Here is an 11,176-nt window from a genome sequence, read left to right as displayed (position 1 = left end):
CCTCACATAGACCAACCTACCTATTCGGCTAGCGACATAGGCACTAAACTTTAATGCTTACATATAAATAGAAAGGCAAAAATAAAAGCCAAAAGTTAAAGGGAAAAATTAACAAGGTCGCAACCTTATACTATAGATGTAAGACTAACCTAAAAGATCAAGTAAAAAAAGAGTGTTTTGAAGTTGTAAAACCTTCAATTGATCACCTCTACCCCGATATGCATGTCAACAAAAAAACAAGGAATTACAAGTTATAAAATTTGATAATCTTGTAACAAATTATCTCAACCATCTATTTTGAAGATTTTGAAAAGTTTATAGATCGGCTAAAGTTACACCATTTTTTAAATTTTAAATTTTATAATCAGAATGAACATGAATTTTCAAGCCATCGTAAGACATTCGATATCAAAGTTATATTTTTTCAGGCAGAATTTAAAGATGCTCCTTACTTATACAATATAAAGTGGGTACCTTATATGTGACCAATTTAGCCTTCTCATTTTCTCATGTTTTGTAGTATTTGTTTGTGGATGTCAATGAAGAAGGCCTTTGAACATAGGAATTCACCATGGTGACTACTCTAGAACAGATGAAAGTCGTATGGTGGTATTATTGTAGATAATTAACATTCACAATCTTTTATCATAATGGATATTATTATGGCCTCACCTAATAAAACCATGCACCGACACACCAGTTGTTAGTTGTGTACGGCGCATTTGGCTAGGCATCAAATGATCCAATGGCTAAAAAAGCAGGTTAGAAATCTCGACTCCTTTAAATGGACAATCTCAACTCAATTAGGCGTGCACACCAAGTGGTTTTGTTGCTTTAGAATAACATTGATTAAAGGAAAAAGTTTTTATAAGGTCTGAACGTGTTAATGTAAGCGTAAGGTGCACTTAAAAAACTCACTATCGAAGGTTGTTTCGATGCTGGAAAACCTTCAAAATCAATCTTCTTAACCTCAAGATTTATTGATATGAAAAAACTGAAAGTTTTAGTCTTAAAAATAATTCATCTTCTAACACATTATCTGAGTCATCCATTTTTAAGATTTTCAAGTGTTTATAGATCTGCTTGATCGTCGTTATTTCTAAAACTTTAAATTTCATAACTGAGGGCAACAATAGATTTTCATATCATCTTAAGCCCTTGTGACACCGAAATTGCATTTTCGGCATGGTTTTGAGGCGAGATTGACACCTTATGCAAACCTCACCCTTGTTTAAAATTCTAGCTTTTAGAAAAACTTATTTGTCTTATTGCTGACAAGAAAGACATAATCTAAACCCAAATTAAAAATAAATGTTCCTAACTTCATAAAAATAAATAAACGAGAAAAAGACAGTCAAGAAAAGGAGAGTCTAGTGGAGCATCACACGCATGCTTGCGAGGTGCTCTTTGCCCTTTGCCCTCCTCAAATAGATGTTTGTGCGCGGGCTAAGTGCAATACATGATTTGCTTTTTGGACCTGTCAAACATATGTTCGGCATACTCGTGTCATATGTCGTATACTAATGATTTAAGAACCTGAAAATAAGAATTCTGAAAGTTGGGTCGAATCTAGGCATGTGTACTTAACCCACTACAAACAAAATCAACTAGACTCCAAACCATGATATGAGAAGTAAAGCATAAAACATGCAAATTATAAAAATATAAAGATTTATATGGCTCATACGAAAGCACCATCCTAAAGTTTCTCTTCATACTCACTTTTGTTTATATGGAGGTCATATCTCTTATGCAAAGGGTGTCCATGCTTCTTTCTCTTGAGGAAGCCACATTTCCCATATGATAACCCAAATAGGATAAATATTATTTCTTTTTTCATTTCATATATATAAGGCTATGAATTTCATACCAGATGTGAATGATATCATCAAAAAAGACAATAATGGTGGATCATGGCTCTAATAGGTTCGTGATGTCCAAGAGAAGCATAGCAATAGGTCCTTACGACATCACATTCCTATTAGGGCTGGGAAGGGAATTTTGAATAAATAAAAAAGTTGTTGCGTATGGATGTAATTTCTAAAAAATTATAGTAGTTTTGAAAAATATAGAGGCATTTTCGATCATTATCGTTATTTAATTAACTTTTGCCTTCTTTCTCACCACTATATTTAAAACCTAGATTTTTGGGAGAGATCGTTCACCCATAGATCTATATCAGATTGTCGGAGCAATGATATTGGGTCTAGATATGCCCGAGTTTGTGTTCTAGAAAAGTATTAATAAAGTAAAATTAAAATTAAAGTAGAGGTTAATGGGATGGGGATTTATAGAGAACCTAATAAAATATCAAATAAGCTTAGAAAGAGAAAAAATATATACAAGGCGATTTTTGGGGGAACCATGCATTAACCATTTCGAACCGGTTCAGTCTCAACTAATTTCCATCCATATGGTTAAAAATCGCTTTAAAGCATTGAGTCACACGATAAAAAAAAAAAAAAGCATCTTAACTACAAACCCTTCATCCAGGGAATAGAGGGCTAAGATAGCACTTATAGTATATTATGTAATGTCTTTGATTAAAAAGTAGCCGAAAAGCGAGTCAGGCTTTGGCATCACGCTCATGGCCCCGCTCGTATCCTCCTCAAAGTTGGCGAGCTTGGGATAATAATAAAAGAGAGGGCCGGGCACCCTTTTATAACCATTATTGACCCAAAGTTCTTAGTGGCAAGTGCTTCAGTCATTATGATAGAGAGAGCCTTTTCTCGCTTTTGGTTTTCTTTTCTTCGGTTTTAAACTTTGTTTATGAGGCTTTTGGGTGAAGGAGAGTGTACAACATATCCTTAATGATATTGACATGGACAAAACTGTGCATAATTTAAGAGAATTATCTTTTTTTTTTTTATAAGATTTTCATTTTTTTGTTTAAGGTACTTTTAGAAATGGGGTATTTCTTTAATGTATTGGACATTCATTATTTTTATTTTGTAATACAATTTTTTTTAAGTAAAGGTATTTCTTGTATTATGAGAGGTATAATTGATATTTTTTTATAAAAACTAATTACATTTGATCAATAGTTAAAAAATAAGTAATACTCTATAAAAGTAAAATCACACTAAATTATCTACTATAATTAATAAATATGTTTTTTTGTTATAAAAAAAATATTTTTTAATTAAGTACCTAAATACCCCTACACAAAAAGTTACAATATTATAATGGGGGGTAAGTACTAAGAGTCCAAATATATTACATGTATTAAGCAAAATACTCCTAAGAAAACCCTAACCAAACCCTGTGTTTTTATTTTCCTTTTTCTGGTAAGCGCAGCATGGTAATTTGAAAGAACAATTGAAGTGTTCCAATAATTTGTGGCAGAGGTGCCTGTGGCTATTTAATGAGAGGATAGCGATGGAATAGTAGCAAGTCTACTTACCATTTATTAGCCGGCGTGCCCATAAGTTTCTAGGTTATAAGGGCATTTTAGTCATTACGACTTTCTCTCATGGATGGTTTAAAAATTTCCAATTATGCCCTTTATTATTTAGAGGGGAAGATGATGTGTGACAACTCAGAAGGTAGTGAGCCGCCTACTTGGAAAATACGGGAAAAGTTGTTTCCTCTTCTTCCTCATCATCATCTCTCTCTCTCTCTCTCCATCTCTTCTCTCTCATCATCTCTCTCTCTTCTTCCAAATCATCTCTTCTCTCTCCATACGGTGACTCCCTGTCAACCCTTTGTCAAATTCCACCACCTGGTCCCCACCCTTACAACACACTCTTGCACACTAGTTGGGCCAATTCAGGCTCAAGATGGTGCCTAGAGAGGCTGGGGTCTGGCTGGATTCGGATCTAGACGCGAATGGAATTCGAATTTAAGTTTTGGACCTAGATTCGATCCGTTCGGTCAAAAAATTTGATTCATATTCATTGCGGTCGGTTTCTGATAAGGTCCATTGCCACCTTCGCTGCGAGTTTTTTTCTTTTTTTTTTACCATCATACCCTCTCTAGAAATGGATGGTAAGTAACCCCACAGCAACAACTGTTGTACTTTCTCGCTCTAAAACAAGATGATTTTTATGTCCCGAACTCGTATTCTCCAAATGGAGAGAAAGACAGTTCTATTTACCCAAATGAAGAGAATAGTGCAACCGGTCAAAAATGAGAATAGATTCACTCCTTTTACCCGGTTGGTATTTTAGGGAATTTTTCTCCCGCCAACCAACCCAAGCTAAACTAAGGCCAAAAGACATTAAAATAGAAAGCGGTTTCAAAAAATTATATTATTTTATTTGTTTATCCGATAATATTATTGTAGTTTACGAAGTAGCTACCCAATCCTTATTTTGATAATACCGTTTCTTGCCACCCCATTTCTTTCTCTATTTGTATATTTTCCGAGAGAGGAATGTGAAAAAGGGGTGTAAAGGAGCCTAATAATTTGAGACAATAAGAGAGAGAGAGAGAGTAGGAGAGAGATGACTTTTTTGGAGTAATGTTTTTTCTCATAAAAAAACAAGCACTTTATGAGGAATCGAAAACCAACGTGAAAAAGTATTAAAAACTAAACTGAAAAATATGCGCGTCAAAAAATGCAAATTGTCTAGGAATAAAAAGTCCATTCTGCGAATAAATCCGGCATCGTGCCGTTTTTCACATGAACCACACACATACATTTCTCGTTTCCGTCCCTCTCTCTCTCTCTCTCTCTCCTCGCATGGTAAACTCGTTTTTTCAGAGGCCCCTTCTCTCTCTTTCACTTATTAAAGCGAGGCAGAAGAAGTGAAGAAGCTGCACAGTCCTGCAATGTCAAACGTAAATTTCAAAAAGATCAACAGAGAGAGAAAATGGAACAATTCCCAGTACAAACACCGCATTGAAACGCTCCATAATATCTCTAATCTTCGCTGTCGGATGGCCTCGAGATCTCAAAACCCCCCACAGCGCAAAATGGACTAGACTGACGGGACGGCGTTCTTGGACCACTCCAAGCATCACAGAGGAGAGAGAAAGGAGGATTCAGAGAGAGAGAGAGAGAGGGGAAGGAAGATTTAGAGAGAAAATGAGGAAAATATACAGAGGAGAGAGAAGAGAGTGAGTTTCTAGAAAGAGAGAGGAGTCACACAGGCCTGTTTTCCTGGGTGGCGTCCCCTTCTACGCGACCGCAACAATGGTAGCGGGCAGGCCTTTGTTCAGCATCGTCCTCCTCTTTGTCTCTCTAGGCGCGCGCCTCGCCTTAGGCCTCAACCAAGAAGGCCTTTTCTTGCTGAGCATAAAGCGCGGCCTGTCTGACCCTGACAACGCTCTCGCCACCTGGGACGAGCGCGCGGAGACGCCGTGCGCGTGGCGCGGCGTCACCTGCGAGTCCACCGCCCCGCACTCCGTCACCGCCCTCGACCTCTCCAACTCCAACCTCGCAGGCCCCTTCCCCTCCCTGGCCTGCCGCCTACCCCGCCTCCTCAATCTTTCTCTCTCTAACAACTTTATCGGTGGCTCTCTCTCTCCTCTCTCTTTCTCCTCTTGCAAAACTCTGCAATTCCTTGACCTGTCTCAGAACCTTATTGTTGGTGCTTTGCCGGAAACCGTGGCTGACTTGCCGGATCTCCGGCACCTCGATCTCTCTACGAACAACTTTTCCGGTGCGATTCCTGTCTCCTATGCAAATTTCCAGCGACTTGAAGTCCTCTCACTCTTCAACAACCTCTTGAATGCCACTATTCCGTCATTTTTGAGCAAAATTTCGACGCTTGTCGAGCTCAGGCTTGCCTATAATCCTTTTCAGCCTGGGCCGGTGCCATCTGAGCTTGGTAAACTGACCGGGCTTGAGGTCCTATGGCTCTCTGGGTGCAACCTGGTGGGCACGATCCCGCCGAGCCTGGGTTTGCTGAAGAACCTCACCAACCTGGACCTGACCTATAACAATCTCAGTGGGTTGATCCCTATGAGCCTGACTAGGCTAGAGAACGTTGTCCAAATCGAGCTTTACTCTAACAAGCTTTCTGGTCCATTGCCTGATGGAATGGGCGCAATGAAATCACTGGAAAGGTTCGATGCGTCCAGAAATATGCTCAATGGCTCCATACCCCATGAGCTTTGTGGCTTGAACCTGGCCTCCCTTAGCCTTTACTCTAACCAGTTTGTCGGTGGCTTGCCTGAAGAGATTACACGTTCGACTAAGTTGTATGAGCTCAAACTGTTTGAGAACCGGCTCAGCGGCCCTATTCCTGCTGGTCTTGGCCGGAATTCTCCTCTGGTTTTGCTGGATTTGGTGGGGAATCAATTTTCTGGCGAACTTCCTGGGGATATTTGTAAAGGGGGAGTCCTTGAAGAGCTGCTTTTAATGGATAATGAGTTGACCGGAAATTTGCCTGAAAGTTATGGGAGTTGCCAGAGTTTGATCAGGGTAAGGTTGAGAAATAACAAGCTCTCGGGTGTGGTTCCTGCTGCTTTTTGGGGGTTACCCCATGTTTATACTCTGGAGCTCGCACAAAACTCATTTTCTGGTGAGATTTTGCCAGAAATTGCAAGGGCAAAAAACCTATCTCAACTGACAATATCAGAGAATCGATTTTCCGGGGAGATTCCTAAAGAAATTGGGGAAGTTTATAACTTGGACCAGTTTTCTGGTGGGAATAACCAATTTACTGGTCCTTTACCTGAGAGTTTGGTCGTGCTTTCCCAGTTGGTTAAGTTGGAGTTGCAAAATAATAAGTTATCAGGGGAGCTCCCTTCTAATATTCAGAAGTGTAGGCAGCTCAATGAACTAAATCTTGCTGGAAATAGGTTCTCGGGTCAGATTCCTGCCGAGATCGGGAGCTTGCCTGTCTTGAATTATCTTGACCTCTCCTCGAATTTATTAACTGGGACAATCCCTTCTCAGCTCCAAAACCTGAAGCTTAACGCCTTTAATCTCTCTGGTAATAGATTAACCGGAGGGATCCCCCCCTCTTTCAATAATGAGATGTATAATTCCAGCTTTTTGAACAACCCTGGTTTGTGCAGCGATAATGTTGATTTCCTGAGGCCCTGTAACAGAGCCTCTAGTTCGAGTGGTCTCGTTTGGGTTTTAAGGTCTATTTTCATTCTAGCTGGTCTTGTTTTGGCAGTTGGGTTGGCCTGGTTTTACTGGAAATACATGCAATTCAAGACATCCGAGAGAAAGAAGGATCTGGACAAGTCGAAATGGATTCTCACTTCATTCCACAAATTGAGTTTCCGGGAAGATGAGGTCCTAGACTGCCTCGACGAAGATAATCTTATTGGGAGTGGGGGATCTGGAAAGGTTTACAAAGCTATTTTGAGTAATGGAGAAACAGTTGCAGTGAAGAGGCTATGGGGCTCCTTGAAAGCTGAGGCCTCTGGTGACTATGGATTTGAAGCCGAGGTCAAAACTCTTGGTAAGATTCGCCACAAAAACATTGTAAGGCTCTGGTGCTGTTGCACCAACAAGGATTGCAAGCTCCTGGTGTATGAATACATGGCAAATGGTAGTCTGGGTGATGTCCTTCATAGTCCAAAAGCTGGGCTTCTTGATTGGCCTATAAGATACAAGATAGCTGTGGAGGCAGCAGAGGGGCTATCCTATCTTCACCACGACTGTGTGCCTCCTATTGTTCATAGGGATGTGAAGTCGAACAACATTTTGCTCGATGCTGAATTTGGGGCGAGAGTTGCAGACTTTGGGCTTGCGAAGATCCTTGAGGCTGCCTTTGGGAAGGGGGGGAATTCCATGTCTGCTGTTGCAGGGTCATATGGCTACATCGCACCGGGTATACTTATTTCATGGATTAAGGATTCTTTTTGTTCTTTGCGTTTTTTTTTTTTGCTCAATTAATTGCTTGCTGTTATGTTATGGTTTGAGATTTAGTTTTGGTTATAATTTGGGTCATGGGAAAACTCATTTATTGACTTTCAGAAAACCAAAGCCTAGTTTTTGGTTGTCTATTGCTCAAGTGGATCAGGATGAGCAATAGAAACTCGAACTTTGGGAATTATTATCAAGATTGTGCAAAGGTTTGGATTTTGGGAAACTCAATTTTTTGGTATTGACAAGTTTGACAAATGTTTTGATTCCATCATTTTTTATCCTTCAAATTTCAAATATTTTAGGGTTAATTTTCCTCTCTTTTGTGAAGTTTCAGTAGATGTCACAGAAAAACCATGGTCAACTTTCCTAAACTAAATCCATCTGACATCAGCTCAAATTCCCATTCTTTGACCTAATTTTCTTGAACTTGTTTCTAATGTATTTGACACGTTAAATTTTGCATGAATTTCAGGACAAATATGTAAAACTTTTTTGTTGAGTTTCAGTTGTTCTTGGTTCAAAACCTGCAGTGATTTCTTCTAGAACTGCTGAAACATCCCCCAATTGCTATCCAATCTGTGTTTAAATTCTTCATTGACAAAAATCATTTTTCTTTTGCAGAGTATGCATATACGCTCAGAGTGAATGAGAAGAGCGATATATACAGCTTCGGTGTGGTTCTCCTTGAGTTGGTCACAGGGAAAAGGCCAGTCGATCCAGAGTTTGGCGAGAGCAAAGACCTGGTTCAATGGGTTAGTTCAATTGTGGAGAGGAAAGGACCTGAACATGTACTGGACCCGAGGCTCGCTGGTTGCTTCATGGAGGAGATGTCTGCAGTTCTTAACGTGGGCCGCCTATGCACTAGCCCTCTTCCCATCAGCCGGCCCTCAATGAGGAGAGTGGTGAAGCTTCTTCTTGAGTGTAATTTTGAGGCCAAAGTGAAGCCCCCCTCTAGTAAGGATGGGAAGCTCTCGCCTTATTACTATGAAGATGCTTCTGATCATGGAAGTGTGGTCTGAATTCTTTTCCTTCATAAGAAGGAAAGAAGTGAAGTAACTCTAACTGTAGATATTGTAACCTGGGTAGTCTCAAAAATCTGGTTTAGGGATCAGGAGAGGGGGTATGGCTTGGCACTTCTAGGAGAAGTATGAATCGGAGCTATTCCTTAGCAGTTTCTGTTGTCTAGATATGGTTATGGATATGGCTATGGCATCAGTTCCGGTGAGTGGACCATGCTTTTGCAAGTATCATTGATTGCGTATTCTGGAATTTGATCTTAGAGGTTGGGCTGTGCGCACGCGTGTGGGAAAGGGAGTTTATAACTTTGTACCAGAGCAATTTTCTCGTAGCCAAAATATTCTGTCTGGTTATGGGCTATGGATGTGACTATGACATCGGTTCTGTTTTCTTGTTTTATTTGATTTGTGTTTTTAGAGTATCTGGTATATGGCCTCAGTTTTCTTATGTATCTAGGTTCTGTGGTGGAATGCATGAGTTTTTCGGGTCAGTTTGTGTGAAATTATGGACGAGGCTGGCCTTTGGTCGGTCTTTACTTATTATGTATACTCATGGTCTTGAGAAATATATTGCACTTTGAACAAACTTCTCGTGGTTTTAAGTTTGGTGACGTCTAATACTTCTTTGCGACAGATTGTAGGCTTATGATGGTGGAACCAGGTCCTGGGATATGTATCTATCATTTGAAAATGGGGTGTTTGAATCTGTGTTGATGTAAATATCACATCCTTTGATTGGCGATTCATGTTTAAAGCAATGATTCATTGCACCAGGGACAACTTTCAAGATCAAATCCTTTCGAGTTTGTCTGAGATTTAAATACTTCGAATAAGCTGTTTGGTTTAGAAAGCAAGAAAACTGCCCACAACTGTTTTACACCTATAGATTCAAATATGGTCAAATTTCAGTAGGGAATTTGACTGGAAATGGTAGGTTGTTTTAATTGTTTTATCACGGATTATTTGGAAAAATTACTTCTATGAGGCATCTTTGTCGTCAGTTTTTGCAGAGGCTCCTCTACAGAGCAAATATGCTTGCACACTTCTATACCAGCAAGCCATGCCCTAAAGTGATGGTTTTGCTCACCATCCACACGGTAGATCCTCTTCTTTTTGCTCCTCGAGTGTATAATTTGCATTTGCAAGTGGGTTCTTTGTAATGGTCTTCGATTCATAGGCTGAGCTGCAATATAACAGAGTGCGGACTGGGTTCTGGTTTCTTTCTCTGCGTCATTATAGGAGACTGTGAGGGGGAAATGTCACCATAACTGACCTGAGAAATTCATCCAATCTGTTTATTAAATGAAATTGGTGCATATCCATATGCTGAGGAATGGACCCTTTGGTGTTGGAGGTCAGAGATGCACTCAATCGGTTAGCTCAATAGTTGACAAAGGATTTGCATGGGGAAAATGTTTCTGGGAATATGATTTGTAAATAATGAGTGCCATGACGTTTCCTACAGTACTTCACCGTCATCCCAACTGATCCTTTCCCTCTCAAATTCTGAGTGTGATTTGTACAAGGCGCATCTTGAAATAGTGTTGAATTATGCTATTTCAGTATTGGAAATCTGATGCCTCACAATTTATGTTTATATCCAATTATAAAATTTAATGTTTAAAAAATAGTATAAATCGATCTATGAAAACTTGATAATATTGAAAATTGATAGTTCAATAATGTATTACAAGATGCACTATTTTCAAGACTTGAAATCTATTTTTTCTCATATTCATGTATCTTGTGGTCGAGATGATCGATTAAAAGATATTTGAGCATCCAAACAAACTCTTCTAGTAAATTTTTGAAGTACGCCTTAATTTGAATGTTTAGGTCTTACCCTTATATAAACTTTTTCCTTTTTCAAGAGGCCCCAAGCGACCCGTCCCACCTTTGTTGACATCGGACTGCTGCGGTGATATTGATTTCGTGCAGGAAATTTCACTGTGCTCATTGAATATATAGATCTCTATGGCAAAAAAACCCTCTTCATGAGATCTAAATGATGGATAAATTGAATTAGAAAGTTACAAGAGGAGGAAATAGCTTGGCGACTTTACTTTGTGCAAATTCTGTGAGAATGTAATGCATTGTGTAAGTGAATTATAAATGGTTGTACCCAGTTTGCAACCTGATGAGTATGCACTTCTAAGTTGAAGGCAATATATAATAAGAAATATTTAGATGATTCATAGATATTTAAGAGAGCAATCCACAATGTATGAACGGACCTAGATCTGTAATAAATCAATGGTAACATTTTATGTCGCTATGATGATATAGACAGTGGAACACACCATGTTGCATACATTTGGCTGGTTTTTGTGGAATGTGGAACTCTCTCAGTAATGTGGATGCGTGTGACAGTTTTATTTTTTGGGTG

At 39.3% G+C, this 11,176-nt stretch overlaps 1 protein-coding gene across 1 annotated transcript; it reads left to right on the top strand.

Annotated features, from left to right (window-relative positions):
* Positions 1–4,767: 4,767 nt before the first annotated feature.
* On the top strand, positions 4,768–9,376 carry HSL1 (HAESA-like 1). The gene is made up of 2 exons (XM_006852518.4): positions 4,768–7,736; positions 8,396–9,376. The coding sequence occupies exons 1-2, from the start codon at positions 5,138–5,140 to the stop codon at positions 8,791–8,793; spliced, it is 2,997 nt and encodes a 998-aa protein (XP_006852580.1). The 5' UTR covers positions 4,768–5,137; the 3' UTR covers positions 8,794–9,376.
* Positions 9,377–11,176: the final 1,800 nt, after the last annotated feature.

Source organism: Amborella trichopoda, chromosome 1 (genome assembly GCF_054954075.1).
Source record: "Amborella trichopoda isolate Santa Cruz 75 chromosome 1, AtrichopodaSantaCruz75HAP2 v2.0, whole genome shotgun sequence".
NCBI lineage: Eukaryota > Viridiplantae > Streptophyta > Magnoliopsida > Amborellales > Amborellaceae > Amborella > Amborella trichopoda.
This window is presented reverse-complemented; position numbering and strand designations above follow the sequence as displayed.